General features: G+C 59.0%; 1 protein-coding gene across 6 annotated transcripts in view; it reads left to right on the top strand.

Annotated features, from left to right (window-relative positions):
• INPP5A (inositol polyphosphate-5-phosphatase A) overlaps positions 1-18,158 on the top strand; it is a 172,075-nt gene that overhangs the window by 119,621 nt on the left and 34,296 nt on the right. For all 6 annotated transcript variants that reach the window (XM_088019925.1, XM_028119874.2, XM_028119876.2 and 3 more), the window contains 3 exons: positions 240-343; positions 6,577-6,629; positions 8,178-8,297. In XM_088019925.1, coding sequence (XP_087876051.1) covers positions 240-343; positions 6,577-6,629; positions 8,178-8,297 — 277 coding nt within the window. The remainder of the gene's footprint in view (positions 1-239; positions 344-6,576; positions 6,630-8,177; positions 8,298-18,158) is intronic.

The raw sequence follows: 18,158 nt of genomic DNA, 5'->3' as shown, positions 1-18,158 counted from the left end.
TTCACGGTTTTAACAGAGGACGCCAATTAGCCCTTGTAAATCTGCAGGCTGGAAGCTCTTAGGGGATAATGAAGTGGAGTGTCGGGCTCCAGGTCGTGGGGTGGGAATTTACGAGCCCCTGGCATCCCCCAGAGCAGCAGGTCCTCCCCCCCCGCGGCCCCCGTGCTCCCTGCGGGCCACACTGCTTGGGTGGGGTGCCACCGTGGGGTCATTCATGTCACCCTTATGCTCTTTTCCAGCCAAGAAGTATAAAAAAGTCACCGGCAAAGAGATCTACTCGGACACGCTGGAGAGCACACCCATGCTGGAGAAGGAGAAGTTTCCGCAGGACTACTTCCCCGAGGTGCGTCCCGGCCGCCGGCCCCCCCGGCACACTTACCCCTCAGAGCACGCGCCTTGGGAGTGAGGAAAAACATAGGAGCTGAAGGCCTCGTGTTCCAAGGGAGGAGGTCCCGTCCTGGCTGCCGGCGTGCTGCAGTAGGCGGTCTTTCTGGGGGGTTCTCAGGCCCACGTGGGTCCATCTGGGTGGTGTTTGGTGGGGGCTGAGAACCTGCATCGTCTGTCGTTACACAAATCACATTTTCTAACATCATTTCCAGACAGAGTAACCCTCCCCACGAGAGGTAGGAAGATAATCGTCAGTTCGTTGTGAGGCCTGGAGAGGCCAGGGGCCCCCCAGCAAGTGTTAGACTGGAGCAGGTGGATCTGGCCAGCGATGCTGGGGTGCGCGGGGGTGTCTTCCCTGGGAAGGCTGGGCGGGCCCTCTGGCATCTCACAGATAAAGCCTCAGGGGTGCAGCCAGCCAGAGGCACAGCCGAAAACCAGAGCTGAGGGTACCCCCTCCCCGTGTCTGGGGGTGCCTGCACCACGGAGCTCAGAAGCTCAGGGACAGCAGGGGCTCCTTAACCACCCACCGCTCAGTTAACCAGGATGTGCTGATCTATTTCCAGTGGGTTTTGGTGCCTTTTTGTGTGGTTTTATTATTTGTATGCAGTCATTACACTGCACAGATAATCTTAGATTCAGGTGTTCTAGTAAACACGCCCGCCAGCATTTTGGAGCCTGCTAATCCTGTCTGATTCACGCGTTGACCCAGAGTCGCTCACTATGCCCTTCCGTCATCTGTGAAGTCACGATGGAGGGTGCGTCTGTGATTGAAGCATTGGGATGGTGTGCCTCACACTCCCGTGAGGCCCACCTCCCCGCCACGGCGGAGGCTGGCTCAGCGCAAGAAGGATTGCCCCACCAGGTGCCCCCTGCCCGAGGACTGCCCACTGTCCGTGGAGACGCCCACCAGCACGTGGAGCTGATTTTCAGCAAGGCCACGAGTATATTAACTTGTTTATGACCCAAGCCCGGGGTGAAGGAATTGTGGCAGCCACCATGAAGGATGGATGCAGCTTCCTCCTCGCTTGTCCCTGAGCCAAGGACGCAGTGTCAGGGGGCCGGCCTCTGTCCTGGCTGCCCCAGCCCCTGCTGTGCCCTGCTGCTCTTGACATTGCAGCATGGCCGGAAAGCTCTGGAAGCAGCAGAGTGAATCCTGCCAGTCCTCCCTGAACATCTGTCCAGGGCTGTTGTCCCCTTGGAGATGCCGAGGGCCACAGAGTCAGCTTCAGAGCCGAGCGGGGCCACTGAGAGTGACCACGGGCCCTAGTGGGGACGGCGGGCTGGAGAAAGCACTCCACAGCAGGGGGAGAGCAAGCTCTAACAGGTACTCAGGAAGGTTTGGGAGCAGGTACCCCTGCGTCTTCTCTGAGGGGTGTCCCGCGGCACCCGGTGGCTGAGAAGCCCCCAGGCTCCTCTCAGCTGCCTCTCCCGCTCTGTTTCGTCAGCCCGAGTGATTGCGCCAGAGACCCCGGGTCGCCTGGCTCCTCCGTCCTCAGCCCAGGAGGGCACTCACCTGCGCCTGGTGGCTGGCTGGGGCGTGCCCCAGAGGGGCGGACACGAGGGGCCATGCACCTGAGGGAGAGGCAGGACTCTGGAGGGCCCACGGGCGTGAGGACACGAGCGCGGGGTGGGGGCATGTCTGAGGCCGCAGCAGTGCCACAACCCAGCAGTGCCGTCTGTTGGCAACATCCAGCCGCCCGAAGGCTGTGAACTGGCGCTTGCTGAAGAGCGAGTGGCTCACGGTGCCCAGCCTCCACGCAGAAGAGCTGAGCAGCTCTGCGTGCTCGGGGGGAGCTCCATGCAGCGGGGGCCTTGGTGTCTGCTGCACGGCCCACACTCACTCCCTGAGGGCAGGACGCGCGCCGATCACTCCATCTGTGATGGAGCTTGTGTGTGGTGCTCACCGCCCAGGTCCCTCTTCCTCCCACCACGGGTCCTCTCGTCTTCGCCCTTGGAGCCCAGGTCACTGGAGGCCCCCGGAATCGGTCGGCCATGAGCTGTGATGCTCGCAGAGAAGAGACCTACGTGGCAGGTGCCGCGTCCCTCCAGCACCAGAAGAAGGAGAGAGCAAAGCAGTGCCCCACGCAGGATATGCCCCAAGAGGAGTCAGACGCCTGCTGAGCCCCCAAAGCTCAGTCTGTCCCTGCAGGACAGCAGGCCTCCTTCTGAGGGGCTCCCTGCCCCCCAGCCCTCAGGCTGTCTTCTGCGCCCGGCGTCTGCAAACTGGCTCCCTAGACCCTGGCACGTGTGGGGCCCTGCGGCCTGGCCCAGGATCCTGACCCTTCCCTCTGCTGGCCCAGGCCGTGCGCGTGAGGCGGCTTGGGGTCGGCGTTGCGGGGGTCAGACGAAGTCTAGGGCTCCAGCTATGGTGTTCCACATCCTGCACACCGCCCAGGGGGCACACGCCCCCAGGGGCCTCAGTGTCTGTGAGGTGCTGGTGGCTCCGAGGGGGTGGCTGACAGCCAGTGGCTGCCTCTCCCCCGTGGGAGCAGTGCGGGGGGTCCTGGGTGACCACGGTCCCATCCACAGGCAAGGGAAAGGTTTTCTGAAAGGAAAGGAAAGACAGATCCCAGTCTGTCTACCGGAGAGCAGTGTGTTTTGCTGGGACTCGGGTGACCCCCAGAGCAGCAGCACTGGCCTTCCTGGGGCCGCCGTCCTTACTCAGTTTGACATGATATTGTCGCGTTAGAAGTTGTGTCTGGTCCGTGGGGTCTGTCGACATGTGGATGTGGCAGAAGTGAGTGTGGCTTAATGAACAGAAGGAAAAGCTTATTTAACAAAAATCCTGATGCTTCGAGCATCCCATCGGTAATGTTTTTCAGGTGTGCAGAGGTCTGTGTGTTCCCTGAGTCCGCGGCCGGGTAGGGCCCCGGGGGTGCCACGTGGGCAGAGCTGTCGGGCACGTGCCCGCCTGGCGCCGGCCCTGCTCTTGGGCCTCTGAGCCAATCCTTTAGCTTTATTTGAACACGTTTTGGGGGAGGGAATTAGTCTAAGCCCGATTTCTCTTCTTTTATTACCCTCACTTAAGGATAATCTAAATGTAATTACCATGATGGAGGCATAATGCAATTCCAAATAATTACAACTCACTGCATATAAAACTAACAAAACTTTCTCTGCTGATTTATGGGTGCTTTTGGCTCGGCATGAATTTCAAATGCTGCCTCTGGGAGCAGCACTCCAGATAATGTGAGACCATTTTTAAAAAGCAGATTTGTGTAGTCGATCAGGGCCAAGGCATTTTTTTCCTCTTGCCCGTAGTGAGAAATTGGTTGTTACCATAGATCACAGGGACTGCTCCAAGCTCTTATGAAAGATGGATTAATTTCACTAATGCTCCAAAGCGGGCCTTTCACGGGCAAGGCTGCGTGTGGATAACCTCCCCACAGCCTCCCTTTTCTCCGTGCTGATTTATGCTGTCCTTTAGTGGATGAACCATCCTGCATTCACCATCCATCTGCTGGCTAAAGGAATCCTATTAACAGGGGGTCTGAGCGGGGACTTAATATTGCAAGGTGAGCGATGTGGCACAGCCCCCCCCCCCCCCGAGCCCAGTGTGACGTGGTTTCATTCCCTGGCGATAGCCTCTCTGCAAGCAGGGCGGGCACCTGGCCACTGCTGCCCATACGTGGTCACCCGCAGGGAGGTTTCGGAAGGTGCCTGGTGATCAGAAAGTTTCTGCACGTGGATGGAATGAAACAGATTAGCCGACATTCAAGGGAACCCCCAGCCTGTGACGGAGGCACCGGTTCCGATCTCCATCCCTCCTGGGTGCAGGACAGCTGTGGGCGTGTGGGCGTGTGCATGCGTGTGCGTTTCCACTAGGATGTCATGCAGGGAAGCCTCACTGGGCAGGCACTTGCCCTTCTGATGATTGGGGTGTGTTCCTGGCCCTGCCCTGCCCAAGCGTGGCCCAGGTGAGCGTCCCTGGGTCAGGGCTCAGCCACAGTAGGGAAGGGACAGTCCCCACAAGGGGCTGAGGGAAATTCCAGTTCTAGTTCCTTCTGCAAGGAGCCGGTGGTCTCGGGCAGGTGACCGTGTTCAGCCCTGGTGCTGCACCCTGAATCTGGCGTGCTTGTCATGACCACCTGCCCAGCCCTCGGGTAGAGGATGGGGGGCACACCAGAGGTGAGGAAGGAGGTTTCTGGAAGGACCCCCCCCAGGCTCCCACATGTCAGGATGTCCCAGGCTCTAGCCCCACTTTTTCACCCTGGGAATTAACTTGGAAGTGCAGCCTAAACACGTTTGTAATTATAATGATGAACTTCAAAAGTAACGTATTTTCTACAGATGTTTAGTTAAAATACTTGATTGTAATAATGTTATACTGTTAAGCTTTTTTGAGATTTATTTGCAATGTAGTTAAAAATCTTAAATCGTTAGAATCCTAAGATTACAGTTATTACAAGTCTATATTATATAAAAAAGTAACACATTATCTCATGTTTTCTGTATGTATTCTATTAATAATGTTAAAAATGCCCCATTACTGTGGACAGTTTCAATGTCTAAAGAAAGATACATGCACAGTTATTGAAGGTACGTGTGCAGTGTCCATTTGCAGAGAGACCTTACTTAACACGTAATTGACAATCGAGAACAATCATTAATTTTTGGTTAATTATATTAAATTCACAAATGCCTTCCAATTTTAATGGACGTAAGATCCGAGGTGGTCGGGTTAAATTCAGCTTGGGTCTCGGCAGCATGGCTTGGCACTGGGCTGGGGTGTGGGGTCTCACGTCGAGCATCTGTCCCGGCCACGCTGCTCTTGTGGAAGTGGGGTGGGCGCCCCCGTCCTCTCCGCGCACACGCGCCCCGGGTCCTGTGGGTGCGTGGGGAGAGCAGAGCGTCAGCGACTGTGTGTGAAACAAGAGAAAACCCAGGTCAGGGCCAGTGGGCGTTTGGCTCAGCCTGGTGAGCTTGGCGGCAGCGGCGGCAGGGGGCGGGTGCGTGGTGGACACTTGGTAGCGGGAGACTCCAGAGCTGCGACGTTTGCACCTGGTGGTAACCTCGAAGACAGCACCTCCCCCGGCAGGGTGTCACCATAGGAACCAAGCCGAACATCTTGTGAAGCTGGTCACAAGGGAAACAACGGGGTGGGGGGGGGTCAAGCAGGGGTTTTAGCTGCTGAATTATTCGCATTAAGTGTCTAGAGCCCCTGTGATTCTGGACTCTGTCAGCGCTCCACCCTGGATCCACATGGTTACCACGGGCACTGTGAGCCCAGGCCCCTGAGGACACGTGTGTCACCGCGGCCTTCCTCCCGTCCTCCATCCCCTGAGCTGCTCCTGCCGGCACGGCAGAGGGACGTGCCCCCGGGGCTCGGGGGATTGCACATGCCCGTCCAGCTTTCTGAAGTGTTTGGAAACTGGGGGTTCAGGGAGGTCTCCCCAGTGCCTCCTGGGGCTCGCAGGGCATGTGAGCAGGAGCCCCACTCCCACTGCCTGGGCTGTGAGCTACCCCGTCCAGCGTGGCTATCGAAATGGAATGAATCCAGACACCACAGACCATCTGCTGTGCTTGATGGCCCTGCTGGGCGTGGCTCGTGTGTGGGGCAGCGTGACACAGTGCGGCACCCACTTCCCTGCTGGCATGAGCACGCTGGACAAGCCGGTCACCTGCGCTGGACGAGGGACATGTCAGCACGGCGGGTCTCTCCCCTGCTAGCGAAGCAGCCTTGGAAAGGGTGTGGGTGTGGCTTCCTGCCCCTCATGTCCCCTTCAACCAGCAAGAGAGGAGTGTGGGAAGTCAGGGACCCTTCTCCCAGCTTCTGGAACACGGGCTGTTCTTAGGGCAAGCGTAGCAGAAATAAATACTGGGTTTCTTTGGTCCGACGCCCTTCTCTGCTGACAGGCTCTCGTCCGCCAGGGGCCAGCGTGCCTCCGCTAGTGGGCAGCTCCAGGCAGGGCCTTGGTGGGCGCGTGCAGGCCATCCTCTGCTCAGCTGGGGCGTCCTCACCCAGAAGGTAACGCTGACCGTGTCGTTCCCTACCTTTCCCGTGTGCTGAGCGTGAGGCGCCCTGGCGAGCTTCGTGTAGGACGCTTACGAGGCACACGCTTGGGTTGTAAGCGGAAGGCCTTCAGCGGAAGGATGAACGTTGCTTTTCCTGATTGAAAATGCATCTTGGGTGTCTGTCCCCTTCCTCTTTTAAGCTGGCTCATTTGTGCAACCTGTTTTGTTTTTCAGTGCAAATGGTCGAGAAAAGGCTTCGTTCGGACAAGGTGGTGCGTTGCAGACTGGTACGTTTATCGTGGCGACTGTCACCTCACTTCGTAAACTTCGGAACATTTTCCCTGGCTTTTGTGTGGTGTGGCCGCACGTCCAGTCACAAGCTGCCCACCAGTCTTCGGCCCGCTTTGTTTTCGGAGACTCCGTGTGACACAGTCCTGTTGCCTGGGTTCCCAGCTTGGGCACAATGCAGGCCCCACCGCCTCCTCCCGTGGACACAGGCGTCCGAGTGCCGCCCAGGCAGCCCTCTGCAGGCCACGGTCAGCCACAGTGGGCACCGAGCACAGGGCTGGCAGACACTCCCCAAGTCGACCCTCGGGCCTGGCCTGCCTGTGGGCTGGCTCTCCGTCTGGGGCGGCCCTTGCTGCCTCAGTGGAGTCTTCACATGCTCACACCTGCTCTCCTCCCCTGAGCTCCCTGGGACCACGGGGCTTAGGGTCCTAGAGCCACGTGTGTCCCGTCAGTGGCCGTGGGAAGGCCTTCTGTCAGCTGAAAGCACGTCCGGCCAGCGGTGGGGGCACTGAGTGAGTGCCTGCCAGGTGTCCCATCCTGGGCAGGCCCTCAGCCACCCCTGCGGTTGGCACAGTGCCCTCCCTGTGGCCTTCGGGCAGCTCTGCGGGGGCAGCGGGGAGGAGCCGCAGACTCTCCGACAGAATCCAGCCCTTTGCTGGCGCTCGCGCCTCGCTGGCCACCACAGCACAACGTGGGCACCAGGGAGGGGTCCTCGGGTGGCCGTGTGGCTGAGAGGATTTGCCTCCACTGCCCCCCTGCCGCCCAGGAGATGGTTGTGAGCTTGGCACACGCATTGCGCAGGGTCCTCGGCCTCGCGTCCTGGCACTGTGACGACGGTGGCATGCTCGTGCCGCACACTGACCTTGTGAGGCGGCACATCCGCGGCGATGCCCAGGAGCTCTCCGGGGGGTGGGAAGGCTGCGGCCGAACTCTGCCCTCACCTCGCGCGTCCCTGCTGAGCGGGCTCCCTGCCGCGGGGCCTCCCCAAGGGGCTGTGAGCTTGGGGGCTTCTCCCGAGTGGAAGGAACGGCCTCGTGCCCCTCCTCTGGTGTCACGGCCCCACGGGGAGCAGCCGATGGGCTCCGGGAGGCATCGGGCCACACCACCAGCTGCCCGTGATGGGGTCCGGGCCCCAGGGTCTGCTGTGCGCCCCTGCTGCTTCCTGTCTTTCCCCTCCCTCCCTCCCCCTTCTCCCTCGTCCCCCCACCCCTCCCGCCTGCTTCCCTCCTCCTTCCTCTTCCTTGCTCCTGCATGAGGAGAGTTTCTGCGATCAGGTCACATCTCTTTCTTTGGCAGGAAACAGCCCTTCTCAGCTGGCCGGACATGTTTAAGGACTGACCCCTGCGGTCGCCTGTGTCCCCCTCTGACCGGGCAGGGGATATGCTCTGGCTGGGCCTGGAGCAGCCGAGGAGGACAGGAGTGGGTGCAGGCGGCGCTGCCCATTGTGCCCCTCGGGCCCTGGCCCCCCATCGCCCCGGGGAGCCGGGCCACGCCGGGTGCCCCGCAGCGCCAACGCTCCGTCACCGTGTCTCCTTCTGTCCCTGCAGTGCCTTTGACTTGGTCAACATCCATCTTTTTCATGACGCTTCCAATCTGGTCGCCTGGGAGACAAGCCCTTCGGTGTACTCGGGGATCCGGCACAAGGCCCTGGGCTACGTGCTCGACAGGTGGGTGTGCTGCACGTGCGGCCCCTCCCGCCCCACCTCCTCCAAGGTCAGGGCTCTCTCTCTCTTAAGCCACTTGTCCACGTCTGTTGTTTTCCTATTGGCTAAAACACAAAATTTGCAAATGTTGCCCCAAATCCCAGCCCCGGTCCCAAGGCTCGAGCAGCCTTTGCTGGACAGACCTGAAGGTGGGGGCCTGACTCCCTCCCATGTTGCGGGGAAGCCAGGCCAGTGTACGGAGACGTCCACTGAAGCGTCAGTGTTTCAGCCGAGGGCGCGGAGACGCCAGTGCGCATGTTCTGCTGGCCACAGGCGAGCCTTCCCATGGCGCTGCTGGGCTCGGGGTCGTGGAACCTGGGAGTGGCCGTGGGTGTGCGAGCTCAGCTCTCCTGGCTCTGTCTCTCTGCAGCCCAGGGCCTGGGGGCAGGGGTCCCGGTGGTCTTGTGCCCCTCCTGCCCAGGCTCCAGCCAGCCTGTCTTCACTCCTCTGCTCCTCGAGCTCCCTCTTGGCTGGTGTTCAGGACCTCCTACTCTGGACCCCACGAGGTCTGCCACCCATCCGTGACCATGCTGTGTGACCTTCTCCAGGGTCAGGGCTGGTGGGCATCTGGGAAAGAAAGGCAGCGCCTCATACCATGATTAACAACAGGGTATGTTTGGTCCTGGACCAGCATCCCTCTTGGTTTGCGGATGAACCTTTGCTTAGTCAGAGCCTCACCGCCCAAGTCCATGGGGCTGTCTGGTTCCACCTGGTCCTCAGATCAAGTCTTTCCCTGCCAGCTTGCATGGCCTGAGGGACATCAGCAACCCACTTGGCCCTGAGGTGGGTGCTGGCCTGGCCGTCCAGCTGGAGGGGGCCAGGAAGACAGGGACGTGCGAGGGAGGGCCCTTCTGGGGAGGGCTCACCTCGAGGGGGCCGTGGGCTGGCTCCCCATGCTGAGCTGCCTGGCTGGGGTGCTGTGGGTGGGACAGCGAGCCCATGTCCCGGGAGCCAGGAGCTGCTCCAAGCCGCAGCCTGCGTGGGTCTCGCGGCCTGACGGGTTCTGTGTGGGCTGCCCCCGCTCGCCGGGACCCCCCGCGGAGTCTGGGGCCAGGACAGAGCCCTGAACAGTCTGGTCTTGGTGACTATGGTCAGGTTGTCGGTGGGGTTTGCCATTACAACGTGTCATGGCCCCACTGTAGCTCCTCCATGGCCTTCGGGAAAGCAGCCTCTGGGTTTCGGGGCCCTCTTTTGCGACTTTGCATTCCCATGAATCGCTTCTGTGGGGAGCTCAGCCAGCCGCAGATCCGGACCTCCACCGTGCAGGGCTGGGCCGCCCAGCACAAAGGACAGCTCTGTAGGAGCGGTGAATAACGGGCTGTCCTTTCATCGGGGCGGCTAACCTTTTGGCAGCCACCAGCAGACTGCATTCTGCTCTGCCGATTGGGAGGACAATGCCACGCCGGCCCTTTGAATGGACGCTGCCACCAACAGTGCCCCATTCACAGCGTTGGGAACCTCGGGGAGCATTGTCCGCCGTGCTGTGTGGGGATGCGGGGAGACAGCAAGGAGGCTCCTGAGAGGGGAGCCTGCCTGGTTCCAGCTTCATCTCCCCGTGGCGTCAGACCCCAGCAGCCTGGCGTCCCTGTCCCCCTGGCGCTGGTGGCCGGAAGCCCAGGTTAAAACCCAGAGGCCCCCAGCACTACATGGGCAACTTTTCCATAAATCTAAGATTATTCCCAAATAAAAACTTAGTTTACAGAAACCCGAGAGACAAATTCTGTCTGCAGTGTGCAAACTCTTCCCAAGTGTTTGGTCCCCCAGCAGTATGGACTGTGAGCGCCACGGAGCGCCTCGTGCAGGATGTGGCACCTGTGTGGACACTGACCCCAGCCTGGGCTCACCTGGAAAGGACTCCTGTCTGAGATGTCGGACGATGAGATCCTCAGTGTCAATAAAGCAAAGCCCGCAGGCCCTCTGGGTTTTATTACAAATAATAAGCTTAATGTTTTTTGTGCAATTCATGAATATTTTGCTTTTCATCCGTGATTAACAAAGAGTGTTAGGCCAGGAGGCTGGGAGGCAGGCGGTGCCGGGGCCCCTGCATGCACCTGGGGACCTGTCCTCCCGTGGGAGCGCTTGCACCTCTGTGCCGCACAGTTGAGCACTTGGGGCACGTTCTGGGGATTAAACTGGAGCAGAGAACGTGGAGCACCGTCCTTCCTGAGCCGCCAGCGCCAGAACTTCCTGACGGCTTCCCAAGCTTTCCGCCGTGAAATGAGATTTTTTTCCACAAGTGACAGGGCTCTTCTGTCTGCCCTTTGAAACGTGGCCTGGCCTAGTTCAACAGAACATTCTACGTTACAACTGTGAAATCCTGGCATGAAGCGCCCCGTTGTCCCCCCATTATTTTCTCAGAAATACAGTCCATTGTCCTGGCGCTCAAGTTAATTTGATCAACATTGGGACATTTAACTTTTATGTCCGGGCAAAAGAGCTGTTTCATGCTCATTTTGGGCATTCAAAGGAAATGATTGCCAGAAAAATAATGTTGCTCGGAACAATCGGGAGCAATTAGTTTCCCAGGGAGAGGCTATGTGACGCGCCCCGCCGCACCGCTCCGCTCTGTGGCCTCCCGGGCGGCCATCAGTCAGCTGTCAACTGCTCAAAGACCCTCTAACCTAAACGTTTCTCTTCAGCCTGTTCCCAGAACTCGCCTGGCTGTTCAGCGGGCGGAAGAAAAGCCGCTGCGTCTCTAGGCAAAGGCGAGCACAGCACTGAAGACCTGGGTCATCTGGGACACTGCATGGCCAGCCACAGAGCTGCTTCTCGCCACCTTGTTTCCTGCTCTGAGTGCCCACGGGCAGCAGGACACACACATCCCCTCGGGCGTCCAACCGCCCGGAGGCCGAGGTTGCCGTTGTCGTGTGCCTGGTGTGGTGTGGGGTCCGGGGCCGCACAGGCCGGCGCCCTCGAACCTGCTCAGCCTGCGCGCTCTGGGCCCCCCGTGTTCCCAGCGCCAGGTAGGAGCGCACCCAGTGAGGACGCATGGAGTCCAGTTGCAGTCCCAACAAAATGAGCTCATTATTCCATACATCTCAGATGATGGACGGCATCTGTGATACAGTCTCTCTTTTATTTCATTGAAGACCAGGTGAAGCATCTAGAAAGCGTAGATGACTCTGTGATGACGGGGTGTGCCGTGTGTCTGTGGTCGTCTCCTGTGTCCTTCCGTTAAGAAATGAAACAGCGTGCTCGAGCCCGCTCTGCTTTGCCTACACTCAGGTGGCGCCGCCGCCCCTGGGCCGTGTGTCCTGTCTGCACCGCGGGCAGGCCTCTGTCTGCAGTGCACACGTGGGAGCATCCGTAGGCACCGTAGCTGATGTTCCCAGGCGTCTCTGCGGGGCGTTCTGCCAGATACCTCCGTCCACAGCTTCAGCGTCGGGCCTCGTCATGTGGTGTCTCGACCACCTTTGTGCTCGACCACTACTTTGTTGGCATTTGGCTTGTTCTCTGTGTTTTGCCAACAGGCTGATGTCACGAGCTATGGTCTGGCCACGCTGCACTCCGACCAGGCAGCCCCCGCCGGCATCCTCGGCCTGGCCAGCATCCACGCTCACACCGGCCTAGGGAACGCAGATGGTGTGCATTTCCTCATGTTTCCTGCGCTCGCTGGTAGCGAAGGTTTTAAAGGCACACTCAGCTTTCCAAGACTCTGGTTCTCGTTTCTTCTGCCTGACACTTGAGGATCTTCCGTATCCATGTGGTTCGTGGTGGCATCTGAGCGGTCTGAGAGTGGTTCTCAGTGTTTACTATCTTAATGCTGTTTACAGGGTGTGAGACCAGGGACTGGTGCCAGGACCCTGCACACCAGCCACAGCCCAGCGCTCACGGGGAGCTGCCACCCCACACCCTGCCCCGCACATGCTTCTGCTGGAGAACAGTGGGTGGCAGGAGCAGGGACTCGGTCGCTGGGAAATCCCGGCTTGAGGAGCCCCATCACAGTGCACGAGAGACACTGAGGCCTGGGCGGGGGCTGCGAGCAACCCCCACAGGCTCGGGTTGTCTTGTCACCTCGCCGTACAAAGTGCCACAGACCCGTGGCTCAAACAGCACACACTCATTGCTTGAGGCTCGAGATCCCATGCCAGCTCGCTGGGTCCTGCTGAGAAGCCACCGCCTGGCGTGCCCCGGCCGCCTGGTCACTGTATCCGCACGAGGCGGAGGGCACGTTGGTGTCTGCTCCTGAGGGTACCCCACCCTTCGGACCCCATCTCCCCTTCATCACTCCCAGTGGTGTGACTGGCCCGTGGCCAACCGCACAGGGGTCGGGGCCTTGACCTGAGAATCTGGGGATGGGCACATTCAGGGCACAACAGGGCCGCATGGCCTCGTGCCAACAGCTGGCTCAGGCCTCCAGCTGTGAGGACAAGAGGTAAATTTTGGAAAAGTGGCAAGAGTTTACAGGGGGAGGTTGTGGGAAACAGCGGACTTTGTGATTCTGGTGTCACCAACTAGAGCTTTGCCCAGCCTCATGTCACCAAGTTGTGCTGTGGCCACTCCAGTGGACCCCACGCCTGTGGCTGAGGGTTCGTGTGCCCCCTGGGGCTCCCCACCACCAGCAGCAAGCTGCCCTCGAGCCAGGGACGTGCCGAGGTCCCAGCATACACTTCCCACAGTCCGAGGGGTGCCTGCCATGCCTGTCGCGGCACCGCAGTGCCGCCCCACGGAGCTCCCGCGTCAGGCCCCTCAGGTGTCACACCCTCCGTGCACTAGGCCTGTGAAATGCCCCAGCCCTGGGGAGTGCGTCACGCCCTGAGCGCTCACAGCAGGCCGGTCGGCGGGCTGTCACCGAGGCCCCTCAGGCAGCTTGTGGGGACGTTGCCCGACACCAAAGGGACAGTCAGGGGTCTGCGCCTGCCCGACGCTGGCCCAGGCCCTTCGAACAGAGTGTTCCCTGCATGCTTTCCCTGTCTCCGCCTCCGACACGTTGTGCACAAACCACCCTCCCTGGTGCTGGTAGGTGTCCCGCCCAGGTGACTGTCCTCCTGGGGGCTGCCGGTCCCCCACGTGCCCCACACGCCCTGGGGCAGAGTGAAAAGTGAGGTCATGGAAGAGCGTCCGTCCATTGCTCTGGAGGGGAAGAGATGGTCTGCTCAGAGCAACGTGGATGTGGGGCCGAAACCTCAGGTGCTGTGCCTGGTGTCCACGGTCTCCTCTGCTGGGTGTTGTCGCGATGGAGCTGCGTGAGCAGAGGCCGTTGTCCCTGCCGGCTCCGAGGAACGGAAGCCGATGCCGGTCACCTCGCGTTCATGCGTAAACTCCGCTTAGGCTGTGATTCAGAGGAAAGTGAAGGGAAGGGAGCGGATCTGGAGTGGTGGACCTGCCAGAGCGCTCTGACGGCGTCCTGCCTGCTCTCCGCACCACACCAGGTTCTCGGGGTGACACGCAGTCTGCGCACCCTTGGTGCTGCCCGTGCCACGTGGGCCGAGGCCACCAGCCAGGAACGTTGTGGTGTCCGACAGTTGAAGCCACGACTCCCTTCAAGGAACAATGTCTCCATCCTGGGAGGGTGGGCGTCACTTATCCTCGAGACATGAGTGCGCGGCCCCCTTCTGCGCGTGTGTCCGCGTGGCCTGTCACATAATGAAATCGCCTGTCAAAACAGAACGAGACTCTGTTTCCAAGGCCTAAAAAATTGATTTTTATGGCTCTTCTTGTAATTCTGTTTTTGAATTAGGCACATGATATTGATGTGGGCCTACGTTTTAATCATAATAGCGTCTGACAAGGTAATTAATTTTAAAACAACTTTTTTCTCTTGGTCCAAATGGCACTATATTGAAATTAAAAGTGAGTGCTGTGAGGGCCGCGGGCCTGGCACTCAGGTGATTGCCGCGGCCGTGACAGCCCGTCCATCTTGCGCCACCACGCGACCTTTGGAGATGGTGGTTATTGATGAGCGCGGGCCATTACATCAAAAGGAACTGGGCATGGAAATGTGATATAGTTTAGGTTTTTAATGATAGTATTACAAGAATCCAGCCCTACTGACAGAATCCCTGTCATCGGCGTGGCTCCGCGGGGGGCAGGAACAGCGTGGCCAGGGTGTCCTGTGTACCGTAGGGGCAGGAAAGGCCCCACCATCCAGGAGAGCCTTAGGAAGTGAGCGTTTCCTCTCGTAGATGCCCTGGAGCTTTTCAGAGTTTGTTCGGTCAGATATTAAATTGGAAGTTTGTTGGGTTTTGAGGAAGGGACTTAACTCCCGATGTGCTCTGCCGTTTGATTAGCCAATGGCTGTTTGCTTACACGGTCCATTCCCAGGGCACCAGCTGCCTGCAACCCTGTGCAGCCGTCCGTCCCCTCAGGCCAGGACCGTCGGCTCAGCCCTGTGTGCCTTGAGCCTCATGAGGACCTGGGTGGCCCGCATCCAGCCCCCGCCCCCCTGGAGGCCCTGTGCACTTGAGCCCGGGCTCTCTGCTGTCCCGCGATGCTCTTCTCCCGCATGCTGGAACCCCAGGCTTGGATCTGACTTCCTTCGTTCCTGTCGTCCCGTGTGTCTGTGGGCAGTTGCTCCCGCCACGGCCTCCACGCGTCCTGGACCCAGAGCGGCCTGGTGACTCCAGTGGCTTCACATGCCTTCTGAACGTTCATTGATCCCAGAGAACATGAAGTGCTTGCCTTGTCCCAGCGCAGGGCTTGACAGTGGTTTCCAGCAAATTGTACAGAGCAGATTACGCTTCTTCAGGCAGAGACTTAATGTGACGGTATCGGCTCACAGACGGCTAAGAATGGATGGGCACGTGTGAACTGTCTTCCCTGCTCTGATTGGTCTCCTAAGGCTGTGGGGATGGAGGAAGAATCCTTGGTAAGAGATGGACTCTGCACACACATGACACGTGTGCACATGCCCCACACGTGTGCAGCATCTGCACATACGAACACGTCTGTACACAGCGCACATGCATCTCCGCGTCATGTTTCTGCGGTCACCCACGGTTTCCCTCCAGCTCTGTGCTTGCAGTCCCCCGGGAGCAGATGTGCAGAGAGAGTGGGGTCGTGAGTCTGACCTGCGGATCGAGTTCTCCGGAGCCTCCTCAAGGAAGGCAAGTGTTCTGTGCTTTTTAGCAGCTAGAAGCTGATGAATCATTAAAATAATATGTGTAGATTCTCTGACACTTGGAGGGAGCAGGACCGTACTCCTCCCTTCAGCAAGAGCAAGCCGGAATGTGGTCTGGTTTAACTTTTCTCAAAAATATAAAGAGTTTTAAAAAAAGAAAGGAGAAGTGCATTTGAGAGGCGTGAGGTCATGCGTGCTGGCTGGGTGGAGGCCAGGGTGCGTGGCCCCGGGGCCCCAGGCGCGGTGCTGACATTCTGCTCGCCACGTGCTCACCTGCTCCCAGGAACCAGCCAGCGCCCAGTGTGAGCAGCAGAAGAGCATTTGGAAACCGTCCTGTGAACAGCATTCCTTCTGACCCCAGAGACCCCTTGACTTTGACAGCACCCACCCGGCCTTTGTATCTTCAGGCCTCGGTGGAACGATGGCCAAGGAGCCAGCCTGGCCAGGCGGCTCTGCCTCTGGTGAGGGAGCCTCGCCGGGAGTGGGCTGCCTGGGGAGAAGCAGGTGAGGGGCAGCGTGGGGGAACGGGGGGGCCCTGAGACCGGAGGCTGGGCAGTTCCGGCGGGATCACGGAGCCATCACAGAGCAGCCACCTCCCGGTACAACACGCACAACTGCATTTTGCTGAGGGGACTCTGTGCCTCCTTGGGACACCTGCCTCGCGTGGGAATTCCTAGGCACAGGTGCCCTCAGGGCAACAGGCATCTCTGTGTGACCTCAGAAAACAGAAATCAGTCCCTGTAATAAGCTGTGAATGATGCCGGTTTGGGTTTTTAAAAACAATGTGATTGAACCCCAATGATTGTATTCTCTCCGCGTGTACCTGGACCCAGGAGGGCCTGCCCGCGGCAGCACCAGCACCGTGTGAGGGGCCCTTAGTTCTCGGGGCTGGGACAGCCTTCTTTCCTGTTGGGTCTGCTGTGCACCTGACCTGCACCCCCGTGTCGGCGAGGCTGGGGACCGGGAAGCCCGTGCTGCAGGTGTCCTGATGTGGGGACGCCCTGAGACCTTTCTAGGCCCCCTCCACTCGTTCTTTAAGGAGTTTTCTTTTCTGAAGATGCTTAACAGCAGAAGAAGCTTTAGTCTCTCTAGGACAGGAGAGGTGGAGGGCTTCCTGCCGACACGAGTCCCGTGCGGGGCCGAGGGAGGGAAGGAAGGGCGGCAGCAGTGGTCCTGGGCACACTGGTGAGCCCGTGGGCCAGGTCAGCACCCCTGCCACTTCTATTCCTTAGTGGTATTTTCTCGATAGAAAAGTTTAATTTATAACAAGTAAAGGAAACTGTTGGTCGTCTGCATTAATCCATTAAATATGTCCTTCGTTCTCAAATTCATGTATAATTGAAAGTTATTCCAATTAAAAAGGAAAACAGGATGTTTTGTGGAATGTAACTGGATGATACAGTGATTAAAACGGGAGTGAAATATGAAAATAGCCAGTATATTTTTGAAGGAACTGTCCGCAGGAAGGGCATCCCTGTGGAAAGGCTTACTGCCTGCAGGTGTGCGGGGTCGGTGACGGTGTGCAGAGAAGGACGCAGGGCCTCAGAAAGGCCCGTGTGATTTGGGGAATTTCGTGCTGCACGGACTGACTAGGAAGAGGATTGAATGTTTAACAAATGGAGCTTTCGCTCGACCGCCGGGAACATCGATACCCTGAGATCCTGACGTCACACTGTGATTCCACATGGGTCAGAGGCTGACGTGGGGCTCTGCCGTGAGGATGGGAGAAGGAGAGCCGTCCTCGGCCCGGGGCTGGGCAGGCCGTCCGGGGACAATGCCTGCTGCCTGCGCGAGGGTAAAAGCTCACTCACAGCAGAAGGCCCCGTGAACAGCCTGGAGACACCAGCCACGGACCGGAGGGTGGATTCTCACCGCTTCCTAGGGAGGCTCCTGGGATCCAAGAAGAAAGTGGCAAGAAACTGAAAACAGGCCGGAAATAAGTCGGAACAGAAAATGCAGTTCAACAAGTACCTGACCAGGCAGGCGGCCATGTGTGGCCTTGTGTGGCCTCATGTGGCCTCATGTGGCGAGGGCAGGGAGGGCGCAGAGGGGTGCAGATTCAAGCAGAAATGCAACTTGTTTCCATGGATGGGACGGATTGACAGTGTTGGCAGGCGCCGTCAGGCATCTGCGAGCTACCAGGACGCCAGGACCCCACGTGCCCCCCAGGCCCCCCACCCCTCACTCCCAGGAGGGCAGCAGCCACGGCTGGCAGAGACCTTTCCTGTGACCCAGGAGAACATTGCAGAGCTAGGCAGGGTGGCACGTGGTCCTTGCTTGGTCCTTTCTTCTGTTTCTCAAGCTAATGAATCAAGTGAGGAGACCGAGTCAGTGGTAAGCAGTGCCTGAGGCAGGGGGACACGGCACCCAAGCACGACATCCAGGCTGGCCCAGGCACCGCTTGCACAGAGAGGCATTACCGGCTGGATTGGAGATGCACCAGGTTTCTTGGTAACCAGTGGAAGTTTTCAAGTTAACCTGGTTAAGACTTTGCCCCGGCCTCTGCCTACCTGATGACATTTGGGATGCGCCCTCCGCCCCGTGCCCTGCAGCCTCGCCGCTCTGTCCTAGCAAGTGTGTGAGCAGAGCCATGGCCAGGCAGTGACGTGGGAGCCTTGCTCCCTGACCGTCCCTTCCTCTGCGCCGAGCATACGTTCTGCTCCGCCGGTTGTCTAGTTAGCGGTGGTCCGAGTTCTGCTCTCCAATCGGAAGAACCCGGCACTTTGCTTTGCCTCCAGAAGCGAACAGTGGTCATTAATCGTGCT

This window comes from Eumetopias jubatus, unplaced genomic scaffold, assembly GCF_037043125.1.
Source record: "Eumetopias jubatus isolate StellerSeaLion01/CBP00866 unplaced genomic scaffold, mEumJub1_p1.0 scaffold_17, whole genome shotgun sequence".
NCBI lineage: Eukaryota > Metazoa > Chordata > Mammalia > Carnivora > Otariidae > Eumetopias > Eumetopias jubatus.
The sequence above is the reverse complement of the archived record's forward strand: the minus strand, read 5'-3'. Positions and strand labels throughout refer to the sequence as shown.